Source organism: Nanorana parkeri, unplaced genomic scaffold (genome assembly GCF_000935625.1).
Source record: "Nanorana parkeri isolate BGI_ZX_2015 unplaced genomic scaffold, ASM93562v1 scaffold112, whole genome shotgun sequence".
Taxonomy (NCBI): Eukaryota; Metazoa; Chordata; class Amphibia; order Anura; family Dicroglossidae; genus Nanorana; species Nanorana parkeri.
Genome location: NW_017306380.1, coordinates 1,828,460 through 1,851,821, shown reverse-complemented (window position 1 = coordinate 1,851,821; position 23,362 = coordinate 1,828,460). Strand labels below are relative to the sequence as shown.

The following is a 23,362-nucleotide window of genomic DNA, read 5'->3' as shown; positions in this document are numbered from 1 at the left end:
ATTATTTTTCCACATTGAATGACGCCCAGCATCAGCTAAACTGGGGGGGGGACTCCTGTGAAGTTACATGACCAACCTAAAAACTTTGATAACCTAATTACAGAAATAAAGAAAAAACATGTAGAACAAAAAACCTTATGGTGAAATCTTTTGAGGGTTCTCATTGGATGACACCCAGCATCAGCTAAACTGGAAGACTGAGGACTCTATTATAAATGTAGGGGGTCACGACTACACCGACGGAGGGGGCGTAATAATGGTGTCCCACAAACCTGTCAGGCTAGATATGTGATCTACTACTGCTGACTAACTTTTGTGGATAAATTGTTCAGAGAAATTGTTCAGATGCAAGGATTTCTGCAAATAAGCTCACTGGCATTGGAAAGGAAGCACTCAAACATAACAGACCCAGAAGAGACTCAATGTTTTGAAATAATGGGCTCCAAACCAAACTGTGGAAAAGCCCATCAGTGCCTTTAATTATTCATAATTCAAACCAAAAACAGTCAACACATTTCAGGGGCAACAAAACTCCCTCTTCTTCAGGGCTTAGAATGGGCTTGTCTGCTGCTGAGTATACAATTTCAATTCCAGCCCTAAAGGCAGAGTTTATACCAAATCATATATCGATCCATTTGATTATATTCGGAGTCCATTCAAATCTTCATCCCATTCTAAGCCCTGATGAAGGGGGAGTGTTGTTGCCCCTGAAACGCGTCGACTAGTTTTTAATTTGATTAAAATATGAATATTAAAAGGCACTTTTGGACTCTCACCTTTCCCTTGCAGTGGCGCTAGCGCACTGGGAGGGTTAAGTGCTCATATTTCTTTACGGGATGAAACCAAGCATATACATTCCCCTGATTCTTGATGCTGCTGAGCTGCCAGATCAGTCCCTGCAGCCTCTTCTTCCCTGGGCTCTGGCACTCTAAGGACCATTGACATCATCATGCCTAATGCAGGTCTATTGACTTGCATTAGACGCAGAGGGACATTCCAAGGCCAAAGCAGAGTGGGAGGGCGGCGAGTGCTGACCACCACAGGACCAAGGATCAGCTGAGCATATCTGCCTTATTCCATCCCCTAGAGAAAAATGAGCACTTAACCCGTGCAGTGCAGGGGTAGTCCCAATGCAAGGGAATGTTTTTAAAATGCCCAGAGTTCTTTATCTTTTGGAGGAGCAAGTTCTGGGAGTGTAATGCTTTTTTCTGCTTTCATTACATGGCAAGTCCCTGACCTGCAGCAAGCTCACATACATCAGAAGTTGGGACGTAAGATATGTACACTGTTCTAGGTTAATGTCAAAGTAAGGATGGCAGCCCTGGAACATGCAGCTACAAAAACAAGTCAAGAATGGCAGGGCCCCCTAATTCTGGCCTTTCAGTGCCATAATAAAATGTACAGGACCACCCGAAGAAGCTCGGTATACTTGATGGGAAATTCCACAGGCGTTGCAAAACCTTCCAAAGTTATGACCTCATTATTTAGGTTTATGCGTGCCTTAATCCCGTGGATTTCAATGTAAAATCAGCAACAATATTTCAAGATTGCAAAACAAACATTTGCTTCAAAAATGCAAGTAATGTGGCGGCTTTGCCCTGGAACATTATACATCGCACTGCTTCTGCAACACCTTGTGATTTCCACATCGTAGGCACAGCAGTTTTTCCTCCATCTTCAGAAAATTATTGCTTACATGCTACAAATCCCAAAACATAATCTCCAATTTAGTCAGTCGGGAAGGATAATCCCCAGAGCTCCATTTCAACTCTTGTGTCAAAATCAAAAAACTGATTTCCCCGGCAGACAGGCTGACCTCCGCTTTCATCTCCGTATAGGTTTACACTATCACTATGCTCTTAAAAGGGCAACTAGATAAAAGCAACGCAAGCTCATAGCAGTAATCAAACTCGCACCCGACGCATGGCCGCTTTAAATGTTCTGTGCCATAAACCGATGTAGGAAAGGAAGAAAATGTCTTTGTTTCTGGTGCCATAAATGTAATTAAAGGAATGTGTTCAGCCATGCTCCCAGAGGTCCCCAGAGAAGAGATCTGTCTTAGGAAACTTTTTAATAAGTACGCTAGAAGTGATAATTAAAGATAAGTGTAAACGAGGCAGCAAGGTGATAATTGGCTGAGAAATTAAACAGAAACTTAGTACTCTCTGATCAATTAACTGTTTAAGACTGCATGGTGACACCCTGTCATTCTACATGTAGTAATTCACACACGCTACACTGAAACATTCCACATACAGCACTGAATCTGGTATAAAATAGGCACTTTTGTCTGTGACTAAAGGCCAAAAGGGCCCAGGTGCAACATATTCACAAAGGCCCCTTTAACTCAATCAAACTGAAACGTCCTCAATGTCCTCTACCGACCATTAAAGCTGAGCGTCAGGAAAACACACACACATAAAATACAAATAAGTGATTTTTATTTCTGTTCATCCACTCCTGAGCACAGCACTACCTGGCGGGACAGCAGACCTGATTTTTCTCTGCATTTAAAGCGACAACTCAAGAGTTAAAGTTAAAAATGTATTGAAGCACGTTAACTATTAATAAAAATATATCCTATTTGTGTATCACTCGGCTGTAGATCCTCAAATCATCTCTGAATTGGTGCTGACACTGTCCTTCCTTCTGGAGGGTGGCTACTTTTGTTCTTCATGGTCCCTGTGTGTGTTGTAAAGTATCCACCACTCCAGGCTCACTCCTGTGATGGACTACAACCTCAAGTTTAGTTAGCTAATTTGTACGGACATAAAAGTCTATCTGTGATATCTACAGCCGAGTGATACACAAATAAGATAAATTTTTCTTAAAAGTTAGGGTACTTGAATGTATTTTTATTAGGGATGCACCGATACTGATACTAGTATCGGTGCCGATGCTGAGTATTTGGGTGAGTACTCGTACTCACCCAAATTCTCCGATGCCTAGCCCGATACTTCCGGTATCAGGAAGCCGGGCAGAAAGTCATTACACACTGCCCGGCTTCCTGATTGGTCGAGAAGCTGGCCAATCAGGAAGCTGGGCGCCGTGTAATCAAGCGGCGCCCGCTTTTTTGATTGGCTGGGAAGCCAGAGTCATGCTCACTCGTCACCTAGTGACGAGTGAGCATGGAGCCGACTTCCCGATTAACCAGAAAGCCGGCTTCATCCTTTCTCGTCACCTAGTGACGAGAAGCATGGGGACAGCTTCCCAGCTAATCGGGGAGCTGGGTGGCAAGTCTTTACACGCCGCCCGGCTTCCTGGCTAATCAGGAAGCCAGGTGGCGAGTCATTACACGCCGCCTGGCTTCCTGAATAGGACTTCCGTTATCGGTGAGACCAAAAAAAAATATCATTACTCGTACTCAATACTGTATAGACGGCATCAGTGCATCCCTAATTTTTACGATTTAACTCCCGAGTTTAGTGTCACTTTAAAGAACACTTACAGATCTTGTCCCTTACCCCCCACCTGTGACAGTGCAAGGAGAAGCAGCACACTGATGAGCTTATCTCTTGGTCACTCTGCTTTCTTCTGCTATCAGTATATTAACACGAGGGCCATAAACTATGCAAATATCGTCCAGTTCATGAAAATTCGCACAGCAGTTGGCAACCTTCCGGCCAGCATCTCTTTATCCGAAGATCGAAGGAAGTAAATAGAAAATCAGAGAATCAATGTTCCCATATATAGTCTCTGCTAAGACCCTGAGATGATTGTGATGTGTAATACTATAACTGAGCATTGATCGCGGGATCCATCACAATAAAGCAGACAACCCAACCAGGGAACAACGTCATTTAGCGACATCGGGGTTTCCGGTCTTTACCATTCACCTGAGCGAAGACCAGCACCGCGGTGTCCACACACCAAATACTACTTCTGTTTGGATTGGAGCTGATTTTCTGCTGTGTCCTCTCTATGCTCTAGGTTTGTATACTTACATCAAACCAAAAGAAAATCTTTCTGTAGCAGGATCATAACTGGCCATTCCAGCTCTACTTCATATTTACAGCCAACGTAACTGTTCCTTATGTGTACAAAATGTATTTGTCCCGGGGTGATTCAGAAATAGTCATGTGACTACAGACAGTGATTCCATATAAGTCACCATCACCAACTCAAAGTGAATGAATGAGCTACAGTCATTTTATACTTAAAGTGCATGTAACCCCTAACACTGCAGAGCTTTTATTTATTCCCTTTTGGTCTGCCAAATACACAATCAAATTTTTTTTGGGTATATCTGTTCAATAAGTGCAAAGAAATACCTGTTATTGCTGACAGAAGCCCAGTGCTGTCCTGTGCACTCTGCAGAGCAGTGTAATCAGCCCCACAATTGTCCGCTAAACATCAGAAACTAATTCTATGCTTTGGAGAAGAGGAGAGGGGAAGGTATTCTGTAGTCCTACCACTTCCTGTCCTAGTGTGACAATACTGCTCCTTCATTGATAAAGTACAGTAAGTAATCCTGGTCACCGTAGGGAAGGGAGATACTAGCAGGATCACCAAGTGAAAAGAAAAAGAAAAAAACGAATGCAGCCCCCACGTCTAAGAACTGGTACTTGCAATGTATTCAGTGTTTGCTCTTGGGTTTAAATACCCTGTAGCTCATTTTGAACCTAAACTGCCAACATTCAGCCTGTGTTAAGACAAAGCCAACAAAATGATTATACTGTACATGAGGAAGGATATGGTTGGGTTTCGTCTGCTGGGAGCATTGGGGAATTTAACCCTGTGAAAACTTCAAAGTGACTGACGCTTGTTCGACGTAGCTTTAAAAATGCCATTCCTGCAAAGAAGCATTGGAATACTTACTTCCCCAACTGCTCAAATCGCCGAAGGACGTTCCACTGAAGGGCAATTCCCAAACTAAGTCTATCCATAAACTGACACATCCAGGAGTATCAGTTTCCTGTGTCCCCCACATTAATTCATGATTCCTCCCTCCAACCTCCACATCACTAAAGGACACAGTAGTTTAAGTCAGCAATCTAAAGGTCCACAAATCCACTTTTTCAACACTTTTGAGCATATTTATAACACAAATGACTTCGATGGATTTCTAATCAAAATCGAATCTGATTGAAAATCTATGAAAATCAAATCACCTGTGTAGCAGCATTTGAAGGTTCAATGCAAATGAGCTGCATTCAATTGCTGCATGCTGGAAGATCATGCAAAAGGTGTTAAAGAAAACATCCACAGTGCAAGCTAAAAAGAAGCAGGAAAAAATTGACGGAGGCCTAAAAATAACGGGGCCTGGTCCCCAAATCACTCAAATCCTGATTTCACTTGATTAAAGGATACCATATGGGAAAGGCGTGATGTAACATCTGACTGTATAATGAGCACATCCAATTCTATGTACAGTCATTATATAATTGCCATTTATGCACGGTCTTGAAGCCACAGTGGCTGAATGTGTTCGATTTAGGAGTACACAACTGTGGAAAATTAAGGTCATAGTATTGTAAAAGAGAAGTAAAGGCAAACCTTTTTTTGGGGGTCAAAGGAAAGCATTATCTGCTGACCCAAAGTCAGCAGATAATGGGCTACTGTTTGCTACATGCTGACAGCGCAGACCGCATTGCAGCCGGGGAGCATCCCAACAATATTGTCGGGATCCACCCTGCTGCCTGACTTTCAGCTGGCTCTGCCTCTCTAGAGCCAGCTGTGCCCGCCCCTTACCCTTTCTGTCCCTCCAATGAGCGCTGAAAGAACAGAGAGGGGAGGGGGGAATCCGTGCAGGGAGGGGGAACTGACCACTGCTCCCTGCAAGGAGACAATGAGCTGAGCGATCAGCAGTTACATGATCAGTATATAGAGCTGAACCGTGACATCTGCATACTATATGCATTATATTTTACTCTCCCAATGCTTCTTCTTTAAAGCTGAATAAAACATAGGTGGAAAATTGACAGCTTGGCTACTTTTATTTAAACATAGAAAAGCATAACTATAGGCTTACAAACTCAACAGATAAAAGTTGGCTCATCTAATTAGTGAACTGCTGCATGTCCTTGTGCTCTATTCGTGAGGACAGATCATCCCTAAAAATAAGGCCAGCCCAAGTGATGTAAGACATCCTCATAATGCAGACGTGGCCCGATGTCTTGGAGGCCATGTGAAACCCACGTAACTAAGGGAAAACCATACTAAAAACTTGCGTACCCGTCTAGTTTCTCTAAACAGCTAAGAAATACAATAATGCAGGATTGAAGATGTCTATAGGAGGTAGAGTGGCACTCCTCCAGGAACAGCTTAGTTCTTTGGCTTCAGCTCAGACTTCCATCTTCTTTAACTCCCTGCTAAGGTTTAAAGCCGGTCTATGGCTCCATTATCCTGAGCTTGCAGCAGTCTAGCCACATTTGGATTAAGGACTGAGCTGTAAGATGAGTATTATGTCCCAGCTAGCAACAGGAGGGCCATCAATTAACCCTTTAGGCCAAAACTGGTTTTAAAGTTTAAGTCCTTCCAAAATTGATATTTCATTTTTTTAGAAAGCAAATCCAATCATCTGTTTAATCTCTTAAACACTAGATTCAGTAGTTAAATCTTAAAAATGCATTCAAGTACCTTAACTTAACTATTAACACAAATGTATCTTATTTGTGTATCACTCGGCTGTAGACACTCAAATCATCTCTGAATTGGTGATGACACTGTCCTTCCTTCTGGAGGGTGACTTTTTTGTTTCCCATGGCCCCTGTGTGTGTTGTAAAGTAGCCACCACCCCAAGCTCACTCCTGTGATGGACTACAATCTTACATTTAGTTTACGAATTTGTATTAAGACTGTAGTCCATCACGGAACTGAGCTTGGAGCAGTGACTACTTTACAACACACACAGGGACCATGGGAAACAAAAGTAGCCACCCCCCAGAAGGAAGGACAGTGTCAGCACCAATTCAGAGATGATTTGAAGAACTACAGCTGAGTGGTACACAAATAAGCTCCAGTGCTGTTACTACCGTAGTTACTGTACTTGAATGCATTTTTAAGACATTGCTATGGAGCCTGCCAATGAAGCGAAGCTTATCGATAATTCAACCCGCCTGTGTCCATAAATAACTTGAATATCTCTTGAGCAGACTTACCATTTGAGGAGCAACTCCCTTTAGGCGAGCTATATAAACTGCAAAGATATCAGTAAACTTGTTTTGTGCTGAATTTTACATTTCTTGTGCATGGCAGCCGATATCTAAACTCTGTAGATAGCTGTGGGCACAGCTCTGAATAATGGATGCCTCATAGGAATAGGTTAGCTGCCTGAGCTTTGAATATAACTTTATAAGATAAATAAAAACATATGATCTGTTCAGCAAGGCAAGAAGTAAATCTGTTTGGCTGTTATGGGTTACTACACTTTATATTGCACAACACTACGTATGTAAACCATAACCGTGAACTCTTATTTGCTCTCTTTTGGCTAGTTTCATAAAGCATTTTGTTACGTGCCAAAAAAAGACAATTGTCCTAACCTGAAATCCAGTACGCTGGTCACTTCCTATGCTGCACTTTTATCAGTTACATTGCTCTCATTTTTCTGTGAGCTACAGAACACCTTCCCTAATGGTGTGCTGTCGTATAACAGTTTCTTTCCTAGGGTGACAACACTGTACAGTGAGTGAGCATTATCACTCTAGGACAGGAAGTGTGTTACTGGCAGGATCACCAGGTGAAAATAAAAGCCAGAAAAAAGAATATGAATGCAGTCACCACATTTAAGGACCGGTAAGCTGCAATATATTACATTTGTGTTCTTGGTGTTTAGATACTTTAAATTACTTTCTACAATGTTATCAGAGATCCTTAGAGTAATGTATTAAAAAACTTCATACAACGTCTACACATGGGATCCCCTCATATATAATTTAAAGGACATTTCAAGAAAAAAAAAAAAAATATGTGCATTTCTTTTAAATCTAAATTTTTGTATACTATTCACGCATTCCAAGATATCTATATAAAAACATTTCTTTTTACTGAATGCCCACCAGTGGATGAAAACAGCAGAAAAAAGTATCTGAAAGAAAGTGCAATGTTACTTTAGTACAAAGTGTAGAACATAACTGATAAAGGGAAGTAGCAGACCTCTAACCCCACAGTCCCATGACATAGATATATATAATGCGTCAGTTGTCACCAACGCACCCCTTGCAAAACATAAACAAGGTCAAACCATATAAGGAACAACATAAAAGGATAACAAGTAACACAATTAAAGCTTCTGTTCAGAACATCAGGAGGCACAAAATTAATTCCCCATGTGGTGTCCCATTGAACCCTATTAACCACAAGCTAATGACGAAGGACAGCCAGGCCACTTACCGATTATTCCGCTGTCTTTGCTTTCCAGGGTGGAGCTGGGGCTGCTGATGGTTCCGCTGGGACTGGTTCTGTTGGCGGCTGTTTTGATGATGCAGCTGTTCAGCGTGGAGCAAGGACTGGCAGTGCTTGGAGAAGCTGTGCTGTTCGTCAGTGTTGAGCAGGGACTTATCCCGTGACTTGTCACTGTACACTGCAGGAAATCAACCATTAATTACCATGGCACACGAGGCCTGGTAAGAAAGAGGCATCTTACAGAGACACTATTTTTTGTTAGCACAATGAGATGCAAAATACATATTTGAAAACCCTTCCCTCTGCACAGCAATATACATCAAGTTTTAGACATTTAAGGATTACTCCAGCTTGAACAGCACTGCTACAAACATTCTGCCCAACCATTCAAAATGTCGTGGTGCAATGGTATTTAAAGTGACTGTGTGTTTTAAAACGACCCTGTCACCAGGATAAAAAGTTCAATGGAATCAGTCTGTAAAAGGAGTTTCTGAATAAACTGTCAAATAGCATGTACTTTGTGCGCGTACCTACTGACTCTTAGGCTGGGTTCACACCTAGGCGTATCGAATATGCGCGTTTGTCGCGCGTTTCACCGTGATTTGCGGTAAAAAAAATGCGCAACAAACGCGCGTTTCCCAGGGCTTGGCTTTATCCCAATGGAAACGCGAGACAAAAATGCCCCAAAGGAGCTCCTGTACTTTTTTGGGCGTAGGGCATTTGTAGCGCGATCATACGGCCTGTAATACGCCCAGGTGTGAACCATACCCATAGGAAATAATGGGATTTCGGTGTTAGGTGTGAACCATACCCATAGGAAATAATGGGATTTCGGTGTTAGGTGTGAACCATACCCATAGGAAATAATGGGATTTCGGTGTTTTGAGCGTTTTGAAGAGCGTTCAAAGGCGCTACAAAACGCCCAGGTGTGAACCAGGCCTTATGCCACTACTGTGTCTTGTAGCAATGTGGCAGCTAGCTGGTGAAAGCACAGTGTGCAGAGTGGGCACGCTATCAGATGCGCCAGTAGTGTTGGAAAGCACTGGCATTCAAAGCTATGCAAAAGAGCAAAGATTGGACGTGCCCCATGCCGGGGTAAACACATCATCTTTTACTGGCAGCGGCTTTAACTTTCTTATCCTAGTGAAAAGGTCACTTTAAAGAAAACATCAAGCCAAAACTTCTTTGCTATGATGTGGATAGAGTGGGGTAGAGTTAGGACCAATGTTGAAATATATTGCTATTCTTGCCCTAGTGACTGGAATAGGAGCAAGGAACACAAAAATCTATTAAACAAAATATAGTGTTAGTACCTGAGGATGCAGGTAACGTGAAAAACAACTTCCCTTCCCCACTTTACAAAAAAAAATATTATATATATATATATAATAAAACATTTTTTTAATTTATTTATTTTTCTGTTGAGAGCGCCCCCTGTTGAAGAGATGTTCCACCTGTCCTACAGACCACACAGGAAATCTTCAAAGAAGTCAAAGACAGCAATAACAACTAGCCTTTTGCACCTTTATAGGTAGGTTTGAAAATGCTTTTGAATCAATTTATTTTTTGCACCTTTAAGTAATTTTTTTGTGTCTGATTAATTAAAAGTACTGCACGCCAGTACAAAGGTTAACAAATTAAGCTAAGTGTTGAATAAGTTGCCAGTAGGCATTTCTGCAAGCCAAAAATTATGCATCAGAGGGCAGGAAACTAATTTTAACCCCTTTGTGACTGCAATATACCTTATTAAGTCCTTACACACAATGACCTGTGCCATGACAATATTAATAAATTTTGCAGCAAAGAACTAGGAGTGCACACCTGTGCGTCATCCTAATCCTCAGACTCTACTGTCAAATGGACAAATTAGTCACATCTAATGTACAACTGATAATGAGATCTGCCAGCACAGTTAATTATCGTAAATATTACCCTCCCCCTTGCATTCCACAGGAAAAATCAGTACAGAGATAAACTTTTCTTTGAGAATTGAGCATGTATTGCGCAAGCAGCAATTTTTTTTTTTTTTTAAAGTTATGCAAAGGGAATGAGAAACATGTAAGAAATATAAAATCGGTGTTATCTCAATTTGGCTGCAAAAATAGAAACTCGCTTTAATATGTTTACTATTTCACAGTCTCATGAATTTGATACCATTGGTACCTTTAAATTCTGCACTGCACTTCAAGTGGGCTGAACCTGTTTTACAGATAAGGCCGGGTCAAGTGAGCACCATAGACGGCTTCCTGCGTCTGCCATGCACACCTACAGAGAGCGCCTGACAATCTAAAACAAACAACACATTTCAACACTCCATAGTTCACCTCGCCTTGTACCTGAATTTCCTTATCTTCACCAATATCCTCATTCTGTCCTATCCGACAGCTTTGTTTACACTCCTCTTCCAACGAGGAACCAGCGAAGCCACCAGCTAATCAGCTGATGACAGGTTCTCGCAGGTTGTGAAAAGACAAGCAGCCATCTTTGATCCTTAGTCAGGGTGACTAGAACCGGAGACAGCAGTCAGCAATTAGCTTGCTGGGTTGTTTGTCTGGCCACCTGGAAAAAATAAATCTTCTGACTATTATGAAGAGAAAGATCAACCTCCATGCCGGGGGGAACACCTTCCCTTCAGGTTTGAAAGGGAGATCGTCACAATTCGATAGTTGTGGCCAATATAGACCAAACTCAGGGTCTCAGACATTACCTGTACTTTCCACTTGCCCTAGTAATCAAGATTGTCCTCTAATGCTTGAAACATGACGCCGACAGAGCTGCTGTCCACCTCCCCTCTCATTTTAGCAAGCACCTTACTGTGAGCTTGGTTCCAGTCCTCAGCAAGTGAGCACGGGATCATGAGAAACTATTACAAAGGAGGATTAAAAGGAGAACTATGAGGTGAGTGCTTTTCACTCACCTCATAGTTCTAGCTGACCTGTGACAATGAGACTGTCACAGGTCGGCTCAGTAGATCGGGAGGTGAGCGAACATACCGGGTTCGCTCACCTCTCGATCCTGTCACGGCTCTCTGCCGTGACAGGGGGAGGGGCTGGATTCCCCTCTCCCCGCTCCGATCTGCCAGCGCTGACTGGCGGAACGGACGGGGGAGGGGGCAGGTACAGCTGGCTCTGCCTCTAGATAGGCAGAGGCAGCTGTCACTCACGCAGCTGGGGGGATCCCGTCGTCTATGTCGGGATCTGCTCCGGCTGCGGCGGCTCAGTATACCGCGAGCTGTAGCTCGCGGTATACTGAGCTTAGGGTAACGGGAGGACGCTAGTTTGTGTCCTCCCGTTACCCTAAGGAGAACTATGGGGAAAAACACTGACCCCATAGTTCTCCTTTAAGTGGCAAACGAGTCAAAAATACAGATAGCAATTTTTAAATCAATTGAAGCTGATGTTTAAACAACTTCAGGCACACATATAAAAAACACCCCTTAAATCACTCCCGAAACCATCCAAAATTAAGGAAATCATTTTGAGTTAAGCCTGTGTGATATTGAAATCAGGCTTGCAATTACTGCCTGCTTGGTAAGCAATACACAAAAGGCAGGCTTAAAGAAGAACTCCAGCAAATGTTCTTCTTAACCCTTGCTGTAGGGCTACCCCTGCAATGCAAGGGTTAAGTGTTCATTTGTGTCTAAATGATAAAATAACATTATACTCACCTGAAGCTCCAAGCTGGCAGCTGTCACAGTGCTCCTTCCAGCCAGTCTCCCCCTCCCTGCAGTATTGAAATCTTCCTCAGCGTCCTCACGTCCTATACACTGTGTATAGACATGATGATTTCCAGGACCTTAGACCACTGCAGCGTAGTGTGGAGACCAGTCCAAGGAAAAGCCGGCTTGGAGCTTGACGAATGTAACTTGTTTTTAAACTATACTCAAATGAGTACTGAACCTTTGCAATGCAGGGGTAGTCCTGTAGAAACATTTCCTGGAGCTCCTCTTTAAAGTAGGGTACAGGGTGAAGAAAAGGGGTTACAACCGAGTGATCATGTCTACTCTTATTCCAAATAGCAGGCAGGTGATGGGGCAGTGGCAAAATCAGTGATGGTAACAAAGCCTGCCCAATGGTGCACACTTACCATAGTTTCATTCTTCTCATCCATAGATACTCGCGCGGTGTTGGGAATGCCTTCACCGAGCAGGAATCCCAGCCTCGTCATCAGCTCCTGAGCAGCCGGGGAACAGCCAGAGGTCTTCTCAAGTGCACATTCTACATGGAGAGGGTAAAACGGAACACATCAGCCGGGAGGAATTCTTGAGCAGAAGACTAAAGAGCTCCATTATGAGTGGAAGCAAACTAGAAATCAAATTACCTGCAACAGACTCACAGTTTTAGGGGAATCAACATTTCTGAATAGCTGAGGTCGTCATTAGGAGGTGCATTGATTTTTTTTGCTTGGAACTGATAGGGAATAATGTTTTCGGGGCTTCTAATGGACGGAGCTGCCAATCTATCAGCAATGTCATGTATATCATGGGTTTGAGGACATAAAGCAGGAGCAGCTAAATACTGCCCCCCCCAACCCCCCAGATGTGGTTTGACTACAAATCCCTAAAGGCATTGCAAGAATGACAGCAACCGGTATGACTTCTAGATGCAGATGCGTGATCGGATTTGTAGTTCCCCAGCTGGAGGGCCGGAGTTTAGCGACCTTGCTTTAGGTCAGCCCACTAAAAAGTCGTATTTTAGAATTAGTAGCAGTGAGTATTGGGTGTAACTGGGTGGGCAGAGTCCGCCCTTGCCTTGAACACCCCATTTGTGACATCTACCTGGCATAGATCCACTATCTGTTCCAATCTACCTGGGAGTTCCAGATGTTTCCGCTCACCTTTGTATGTTCCAGCTCTTCCTGTTACAGTCGCCATAATATAAAATAAATAACAAATCCAGCAGGGAAAGCGGGAGCCTCTCATAATGGCAGATGGGGAATTGAAACTAAGACATCATACCAATGATGAGAGCCCCCAGGAGATATAACAAACAAGTGACCCTTAAACACCCACAAAAAACTGAAATATTAGTTCTGGGTACACCGGCCCTTTAACAACTAGGCAGGAGCCCTGAAAATGGGACACCCGGCACCCAAAGGGTTAAACGATCTCCTTCTGATGGGAAAGTGTTTAAAATGAGAAGCTCCAATGATCAAAAAATACGAGCAATTAATTGGCCTTTCCATTTCTGGCAACAGCATTGCAGATGATATACAAACGTATTAACTTATGAATTTATTAAGCTCACAAATAATTTATGCCTGGTCTGGCAGGACATCTCATGGAGGAGCAGAGCAGGGCAAACTTCCACTACACAGTAGAAGGCTTTTATTTACCAGGTACATATATATGTCAAGCACCATATACTAAGGATGAAAGACGGCCACATTAAGTATAGAAAAGGCAAAACTGTGCACGCTTATTTTGAGGCATCGAGACACCACTAACAATGCTGAACATACAAAGGGATGACATTTTTACTTTTTAATCTGAAATGTGTCCTAATATGGCCAATTTGGTTAAAACAAAATCACCCACAATGGAGTTCACTGAACAAAATGAGAGAAGGGAACCTCTTCTAGCTATTGTTTGTCAGAGACTGTACACTTGAGCAGCTCCTATTATAAACACAGATCATTGTATTCCCTGCCACCCCATGCTGGGACCTGTAGTGCCTCAGCAGCTAGGGGAAGGCAGTTTTCCCAAGTCTGTGGCATAACATTCCTCCAGGAACTGGGCCAGCCTCTTTGTCATTCTTGTCCTGTCCAGCTCCCACATACCCATTCATTAGCGGTCTTCCAATTACGCGCGCCTTCCTGTCAGATCTGGAGACGCTGGCGTGAACCCTGGCTTGCCTGGGCAGATTAATTAACCCTCAAAACCAGCACTTCAAAGCGGTCAGAGAGAAAGCGAGACGGCCCGGGCTAGTCACCAGCCATCATATCATATTTACTGGGCCTGGCTTAAAGTGAACTGACAAGCTGGCTGTGGCGGCCTCCATTATACAACAAAAAGTAATGGAAAGGCCCAGCCGGGTGCCGGTGACATGCCGAGGACGGCTAATAGGGCAAGTAAAGGAGACCTCCGCTAAACATTATTTCCATGCAAGATGGTCCAATAACATAATCCATTATCAGACAGACCTTCTGCCAAACCTAAATTGGGGAACCCTCGTACAAAAACGCTCTCGACAAGGAGTTCATTTTTATTACAATAATGGAATATTTTAAATCCAGCTAAATGATCACACAGCCAAAAAACAGACAAAGGGGGTAAAAAGCAAAGAGAATGCCACTGATGAAAAGATAATTCAGTCATCAGTAGGGACCCCTCTTCTTCACGGTGCCCCAGCACTTGTGCTCTTTGCATCCCCTACAGCAAGGACAGGCAAACTCCAGCCCTCCGGCTGTCGTGAAACTACAAACCCTATCATGCATCCGTCTCTAGGAGTCATGTCTGTGACTGGGAGTTGTAGATGCACCAAAGCTGGAGGGCCAGAGTTTGCCTGACCTTACACTAGAGCATACGGCCCGCAACGGAATTATCTCTGACCCGCCTGACTATAATTATCATTAGATCTGGCCCTGCCCGCCGGCAGCTCTCTCACGCTGCCCGCGGCGATCTTCATGGGACTGAGGAGCCGGAGAGCTGCCGACGGCCAAAAGACTGCATTACCCAGCAGGCAGCAGCACAGTATGACAAGGGAGGTGTGGCCGTGAGGTGACTGAGGGGGGTCCCGAGGTCCAGTCCAGACTATGTGAGGTGCTCCTTGGCGGGAATCAGGATCCAACACAGACGACAGAGAGCCGGGAGCGCTGCAGCCTGCAGGTACTGCTCTGTGACACTGTCAGTCAGTATATCTCTCCCCTTCTTCTCCATCACTTCTTCTGTACTGTAGAAGTCATGGACAAGAAGGGGAGTGATATACTGAAAGTAGTATCTGTGACACCTGTGTACCTCCTGCCTCAACACTAGTCTGTAATCTAATAGTTTGATCTCTATTATTTAAATTATAGTAAAAGGTATGTGGGGGGATGCTCAATGGGGACAGTATGTGCAATGCACAGGCTGCCCAGATGTGCAATGCACAGGCTCCTGCAGACTATTCTCCTTGCCCCAGGTACTGATCTTAAGGCCTCATTCACACAGCTAAGTGTCAGCCCGTACAGCACAGCCGTATCAGGCCGTTCCCGTGAAGAACAGGTGCTCCGTATGATTGTACGCAGCAGCCTGTTCTTCTCTATGGGAGTACGCTCACCCGAGCTGCACATCCATGCGGGTGTCCATACTCGATGGATCCTGTCTGCGTCCGAGCATGGACACCCACACGGATCTGCAGCTCGAGTGAGCGTACGGCGGCGTACTCCCATAGAGAAGAATAGGCTGCTGCGTTCAATCACACACAACACCTGTCCTTCCAAGGAACGGCCCGATATGGCCATGCACACCGCACGGATCTGTACGGGCTGGCACTTAGCTGTGTGAATGAGGCCTAAGTATGAGACTGGAGGAAAAAAAAAATCAAACTACAAGTGCAGTAATGTCATTGGGATCTAAGATCCTTAGTCCCTTAGACTACAATCTCATTACAAATGAGTAAACTTAACATGAGATTGTAGTCCAACACGGGAGCAAGCTTGGAGCGGTGACTACTTTACAACACACACAGGGACCATGGGGAACAAAAGTAGTCACCCTCCAGAAGGAAGGACAGTGTCAGCACCAATTCAGAGATGATTTGAGGATCTACAGCCGAGTGATACAGATATAAGATACCTTTTCTTTAAATAGTTAAGGTACTTGAATGCATTTTAAAGATTTAACTCCTGAGTTTAGGGTCACTGTAAGACAGTCCACATATTATCCCAGCTATGTATTTCGCTTTTTGAACGGAGTTCTGTTTTAATTGCAACAAAGGTTTACAGTGCACCCCTTATTTTCAAGACCCCCTCAACTCTGCACATTTATTGGCCATAACCTCTAAATGCATCACTACTTTTAAAGCAACTAAAATAACTAATGCTACTTTATATGTACTTTGTATTTCCTAACCTTTCAGACCTGTACATAGCAGGATTACCCCTGGCACCTGAGACACATTTCCCTGAGGGTACACATACTGAATGCCAAGAACCACTGCTCTATAGTAACCAACAACAGTCATTAACAACCAGATTTCACCAGCTTTAGCAAGCAGAGATCTAACACCTGACTTCCGACTGGCTAAAAAGTGAATCTTTTGTATGTCAATGACTTTTGTAGCACTCTATTAAGTCAGTTGCCGTGTGGGAACAATAATGCAATTAACTATTTCAAAGCTGAATGGGGTGTGGGGCGTAATGTGAAAAGACATTTTGTATCTTCCTCATATTTACATATTGTTAGCTTGTTAGATATTCATTCTAGATTCCTCTCCTTGACTCTGATCTTCCCAGAGACTCACTGCTGTGAAATGCGCTGACATGGATAATTTTTTCCTTTGAAAAAAAACGTAAAAAAATAATAAAGTCTGCCGGCAATGATAAAACAATGTGACTTCAACTTCTCTTTTCTGAGCGTTCCCTATGAATATGTATGTTTAACTCCTGCTGCACCGGAGGGAGGTTGTCAAGCCAAAGACGTTCCCACGGGGTCACTGTTCTCTACTGCAGTGATGACACTGGCCTCCCGAGTGCAGGAAGCCTCTTTAACCCCTTCCTGGCTTCCACAGCCAGCACCAAGGAGGAGTTTTCTGAATCTTCCTATGTTTCAGTTGGCAAGATGAAAGCTGTCAGTCAGTTTCAGGGTAGTTTCCTGCAGCCACGCCACCGCTGTGCCAGCCTTGCAGGGTTCTTAACTCTGTCCTTGCTGGCTCATGCAGAAAGGCAAAGGGCACTCTAGAGATACAGTAATATCAACCGGAATCTCATCTTTACCGACCTGACTTTACTAATGAAATCTGGTTGCCATGGGTTACCGTGTTGGTTGTCATAGGTTACCACTTTTGGCCATTACCCTTGCATCCCCTTACTAAAGCCTACAGATTAAACAGAAAGTCTAATCACATGGGATGCACATATGCAACTGCCTGTAAATAAAATGCATTTTATAAAAAAGAAAGTAATCTGACAGCATACTTTGACCTGGACCTGTCACTCAAACTTCAGGGAGCCATATCGTAGGTTAAGCTATTAACTCACTATAAACATGTTTCTACTTCCTATTTATTCAACAGGCATGCTTTTTTTTAGCGACACAAAAGCCATGTTTTTTTTAACACTTTAAAGGGAAGCTGAGGCAAAGCACATACACCCGTGTGGGATGCCTCAGATGGAAGCGGTCATTCTCAGATTCCCTGGGTTGTGTACAAGTTCTGGGAGAGTGACGCCACTTGCAGCAAAGCAGTTTACATTAAGCTTCACATGTCATTTGGCTCAGAATCTCATCTAAGAGCTTCTATCGGAGGTTCCTCGCATAGCTTTTTTTTCTAAAGCAGTTTAACAAATTTCCTTTAACATAAACTTGGCAATGCACAGTATGGCAAACAGAGTAACGCAATCACTTCAACGGCACTGGGACAAGAAAATCAAGTTGTTTGGGTTTTTTTCTCACCACGGTTTGCCGGTCTGTGAGTTGACTAGTCCAAACAAAACATACAGAAGATTATTCTTGTGCCCCCCCGACATGAAAACCCTCAATCACCAAACTGTTACCTGCCAGCCTTCACGCCCCGTCACTGCCAAGTCTCCAGACATGTTAGTCCAAGAAACTTTTGTAAAGAGTTAACAACAGGAGACAGCTGCAGTTTTAAACCTGTACAAGCACTTCCATTCATAGCATGCACGCTCTGCTCTTTGATCCCGGGAGAGTCTATGTAACAATCTGCAATGATAAGAGAGACAAAACACGATTTGGGGGCACTCACCATTTTGGTTGGGGTCCGGCAGCTCCAAGACTTTTCTCAATGGCATTACAGCTGAGTCTGCTGGCACTCGGGGACTCTCAACATACTTCAGCTTCCTCATTGGCCCTGCAATGAATAAGGTTTGGGCATGTCTTATTCTTCCCAGATGGGACGTGTGAGAGCTTCATGACGTGCTGCCTTGAGTTCTCACAACAAATCTCAAGTCCAGGGAGAGAGAAAGAAGGCAAAAAAGGAAAATCTTCCAGCACAGAAAGAGAAAGAGCAGTTCACTTCTAATGACAGCCAAGTGCCGCTGTCTGCAGGCTGCAACCATTCCTGGTATGTAAACGTGCCCAGGAAAATGACAAGCAATTAGCCTTCTAAGAGAGATTCTGGACGCCTTCCAAAAAAGGGGAAATGCCATTGCCACACCACTTAGTAGCACTTACTTTTCATTATTAATCAGGCGGCAATAGTCCTTTTCACATCAAAAGGTGGGCAAAGCCTGGAGCGTTCTGGGAAGAGGGGTTTTACGCTGGCGCTGGGAATCACCAAGTCGGTAAAATTATTATGTTAGGCAATGAGACTCGGAACAACAGGCTCAATTCACCAAGATGTAACCATCGGTGTTTGACTTTGACTGAGTGCTGAAAACAAGTCACATGGCTGAACCTGGCAAACGTTATGGCAGATAACACGTGCGTTATAGCTCAGTGGACTGAGCCTTCTATTATAATAACCATACTATATATTATTATTATTAATAACAATAACATATAATTCTATCTCAGTACATTGTTATATGTTTATTACCATTCTTTGTAACAAAAAACAAACACTCTCCTTCTGTTTTCATTTTGTTGCTTTTAGCGCACATTTTGAAGCGTACCATCTAGCGAGTTTAGCACGATTTTCGGTTTTTACGTGCACAAAAACATGCAAAGAAATGTGCAAACCGCTTGTGTCTCGCGTTTTCATGCGCTTCCATTGAAGTCTATGCGGCCAAACGCACTGTAATTTGAAGCAGCTCATGTACCTTTTCCAGCATTCAGCATTTTACAACTTGGGACAAAACTCTCAGGTGTGAACAGGGGCCATAGAAATGAATAGGATTTCTTGTGTTGAGAGTTTTGTCGTGCTTAGGGCTTGTTCACACCAAATTGTGGTGCGTTCCAGAGCAGTAGCTACTGGAACGCACTGCAATCAATCACAAAACTTTCCCGTGCGTTGTGGGGCGGGAGGGGGCATGGCGGTGCATTGAGGTCAATGGCACTGCATCCACGCCCCCCCCAGTGTGATCGGACGCGTGGCAAAGCACAAAGCATTGCCTGCATTCCGTTCCACTGCGAACGCAAAAAAAATAGAGCATGCAGCATTTTTTGCGTTTGCAGTGGAACGGAACGCAGGCAATGTTTTGCCACGCGTCCGATCGCACTGCGGGAGTGGGGCTTGGCTGTGGTGTCATTGAATTCAATACATCGTCACGCCCCCCTCCCGCCCCAGAACGCAGGGGGAAGTTTTGTGAGCGACTGCGGTGCGTTCAAGCAGCTACCGCTCTGTAACGCACCGCAATTGTTGTGAACAAGCCCTTAGCATTGATTGTCAAAACGCCCAGGTGTGAACAGGGACTTAAAGACATATTACAGCACATCTGTTGTGCGGGGAGACATGCATACATGAAACACTGGCGGGGCTGTGTTTTGAAACGTGGTATGGTCCAGCCAGAGCAGCCTATAATTTTAAATGCATTAGAGGGAGTGGAGTAAGCGATACATTGTTTCAAAGGACCCTGGTGCAATATTTAACAGACATCCCCCGTTTTCTATGCACAAAACATAGAAGACTGACGGCAGAAAAAGGCCGAGGGGTCCATTGAGTCTGCTTTTCTTTTGGGGATTTTTGTCTGAAGATAGACCTATGTTTATACCAAGCATGTTTACATTTATTTCATGTGGATTGATTCATTACCTCTCCTGGAAGTCTGTTCCAAGCATCCACTACACTTTCCATAAAACATTATTTTCTAACATTACTCTTGAACTTTCCTCCTGCTAGTCTGAGAGTCATGCCCCCAATTCTGACAATACTGCCCTCCTGAACTTAACCACTTACTGAACAGCTCACACATATAAGCGGCGTAAGAAGTTGGGCTTTAACACCCAGCCACATATATGGGTACACACGCTCCCCAACTCCAGCTGATGATCCCTCTAGTGATGCACTACCCCCCATAAAACTGAACCACCTTACCCAAATCATATTGCTTATATCATGCTGTTCTGCCTCTAAAGACTCTCACAAACCAGCCAATACAATAAAGAGCCTGGATAATGCAAGACTTAATAAAATAAAAATAACATCAATTATAATATTATTAATCATTAATAATTATAATACAAATACAAAAAAATAATAAAAAAATAATAAAATATAGCGCATATTACTCTATGAAGAACTGACTCTAAACCAATATAAATCATGGCATCTGATGCTTACACATACATAAAACACACACCACCTATATATAAATTACAACAAGGCCTGATTAATAAATACCAACATTGTTTTACCTGTGGCGACCAGATACTTTCTTTCATTTTCTAACCTGCACTGCAAACATTGCTCTGGTAAGACCTGATTGGCACTTCTAGACAACAGAGTTAATATTTATTTCTCCAGCTTTCATAAACACATTGCATTGTGTTTTAAAGGACAAAGTCTAATGAGGGAGTTATTAAACGCCACACGGGGCGCTACTAATTATAATGTAACAGTTCAAAAGAACACCACCAAATGTATTGCATCTGCGCCATTTCTATTACAAACATCACAGTAAGTGCCTCCAGGTCGTACACACATGTAATAGACATCTCTCACCCACAGCAATGTGGATTGTTCTCAGACAATAAGAAGCTGTGTCTATTGGGAGCCTGGTAGCGGCAGCCAACTAATGAGATTGTTAAAACTTTACTATTCGCTGCTTTATTTAACTATGTCCGAAGGACAGGAATGTCGAACAATCACTGGAAGCAATTAAACACAACACAATAGATTCCTTCCTGTTGCACACAGAAAAGCAGAGCGAGCCATACTGACATCTGCTGGAGTTTTTCTGAACTTGAAATAGTTACAATATAGAAGAAATGGAGACTGACCGTGCTATTCACAAAAGGGTGAAGGGTTTGGAGAAGGCAGGAGAAGTGAACAATCTAGGACAACATAGCTGGACTGGAAAGTGAGCAGAATTGGAGAATGTTTCCAAATCGGCTATGTTGTCCTAGATTGTTCACTTCTCCTGCCTTCTCCAAACTCTTACCCCTTTTGTGAATAACCCTGTGAGTGCAGTGAGCCCCTGTCCAAAATCTGATATTGTGCATGGTTCAGTGACCCACAGCTACCAATCAGAATTGATCTTTCCCTAATCTGACTACAGTAAACTGTGATGCAAGAGAGGTTATTCACCTGAACATTTCTTATACATCGTGGGGACGCCAATACTGTGATTGAGCTCCAGGATTTGCACACCCGTTTTGGTCCTTGTACAAAGTTCCCCCTTCTTGATGAACCGGCCAAAATTTGAAGCGTGGGTGGCACCTTTCTGACCGGCATCCCTCGATCAGCTGGTTAAAGAAAAATGTTGGAAAATTCTCGGATGAATAGAGCAAGCAGCCGATAAGCCTCTTGCTCTGTTCGGGCATTCTGATAGCGGCCGGCGGCTGCTGTCAGAATACACTGTAGACAGCGGGAGATTCCTCAATCAATGCTCATCAGTGTTAATAGAGGAATCTGTTCTATTCTCTTCGTTCAGTCAGCAGGTTGAATGAAGAAAACAGAAACTTTAGTCTACCAGGCTCCACTTATAAAATATCACTTTTGGGTGGACTCTTAAGGGAAATAAATGGTCAATGATAATGTACTGAAGAAATAATTAAAGCAAAAGTACAATATAGAAACAAAACTATTTTGTCAAATCGAAGTGTCTACATGCATAGCACTGTCTTATATGTGAACAGAATTTTGATATGGTAAATTTTGAAATCCTAAAATTACCAGATTTCAGCACAGCAGGGGGTCTGCCTTGGCTCCTGCCTCATATGGTTCTCCTCTGTCAATGTTTATGAGCATAGAACAAGCATGTAATTGCCCCACTTGCTGCTAATGCTTGCAGTTGCTTGGCTCCAGTAGATGACACCTGGCTCTGCTTGTTAAACATACCAGAAATTGCTGGAGAGGTGGCAGAGAGACCCTCAGCTTAGTGCTTTGTGTAACCTAAATAGTTTACTTCTGTCCCTCTCATCAATCGTCCAGTCTTAGCAGGAGGAATTTCACTGCACATAAGTTGTAGGAGACGCTGAGGCTGTCGCAAAGCAGCAAGTCCTTGTCCTATCACCTGTTACATACAGTAATGGTACAAAAAGTGTTTGTTTCCAGATTAAAGTCGGGGTACGAACACATGATCTGCTCTGTCCTCCATCCCTCTCTAGCCATAATATTATATAGAAAAGGCTAGGAGCAAGCAGTAAGCAGAAAAGGAGAGTATAAAGAATAGGGATGCACCGATACCGATACTAGTATCAATGCCGATACCGAGTATTTGGCCAATTACACGTACTCGCCCAAATGCTCTGATACTTACCTCTGATAACGGAACGTCCGGTCAGAGGGTGATCTCCCTCTGGCCGGGAGTGCCGAGCGAGCATAGAGCCGGCATCCTTTCCAATCAGGAAACCGGGCGATGGGTTACGACCGCCTCCCGGCTTCCTGAGTGACTAGGAAGCCGGCTTCATTGTTGCTAGGTAGCATGGCTTCCTAAGCAATCAGGAAGCTGGGCGGCACATAAATGACCAGCTTCCTGGTTTCCTGATTGGTCAGGAAGCCAGGCTGCCTTAGAACAAGTGAAGCTGGCATCCTAGCCAATCAGGAAAGCCTAGAGGGAGGTCATGATGTGCCGCCCGGCTTCCTTGTTGGATAGGAAGCCAGCTGCACTTGTTGGCAAGAGCTCCGCGCAGAAATAATCTTGCAGTAGGGCTACTCCCGCACTGCAAGGGTTAAGTGCTCATTTTCCTCTAGTGATGACAATAACAAAGTCACACTAGCATAAACCTTGGAGCTGGCTGCTAGACTGGTCCCAGCAG

At 43.7% G+C, this 23,362-nt stretch overlaps 1 protein-coding gene across 1 annotated transcript in view; it reads right to left on the bottom strand.

Moving 5' to 3' along the window:
• Window positions 1-18,459, bottom strand: part of TANC1 (tetratricopeptide repeat, ankyrin repeat and coiled-coil containing 1) — a 93,132-nt gene extending 74,673 nt beyond the window's left edge. Inside the window, exons 1-3 of the mRNA XM_018553164.1 lie at window positions 18,249-18,459; window positions 12,433-12,563; window positions 8,335-8,524 (exon numbers count right to left, since the gene is read on the bottom strand). Of these exons, the coding sequence (XP_018408666.1) occupies window positions 8,335-8,524; window positions 12,433-12,563; window positions 18,249-18,348 (421 nt within the window). The 5' untranslated portion in view covers window positions 18,349-18,459. The remainder of the gene's footprint in view (window positions 1-8,334; window positions 8,525-12,432; window positions 12,564-18,248) is intronic.
• Between the last annotated feature and the right edge of the window lie 4,903 nt (window positions 18,460-23,362).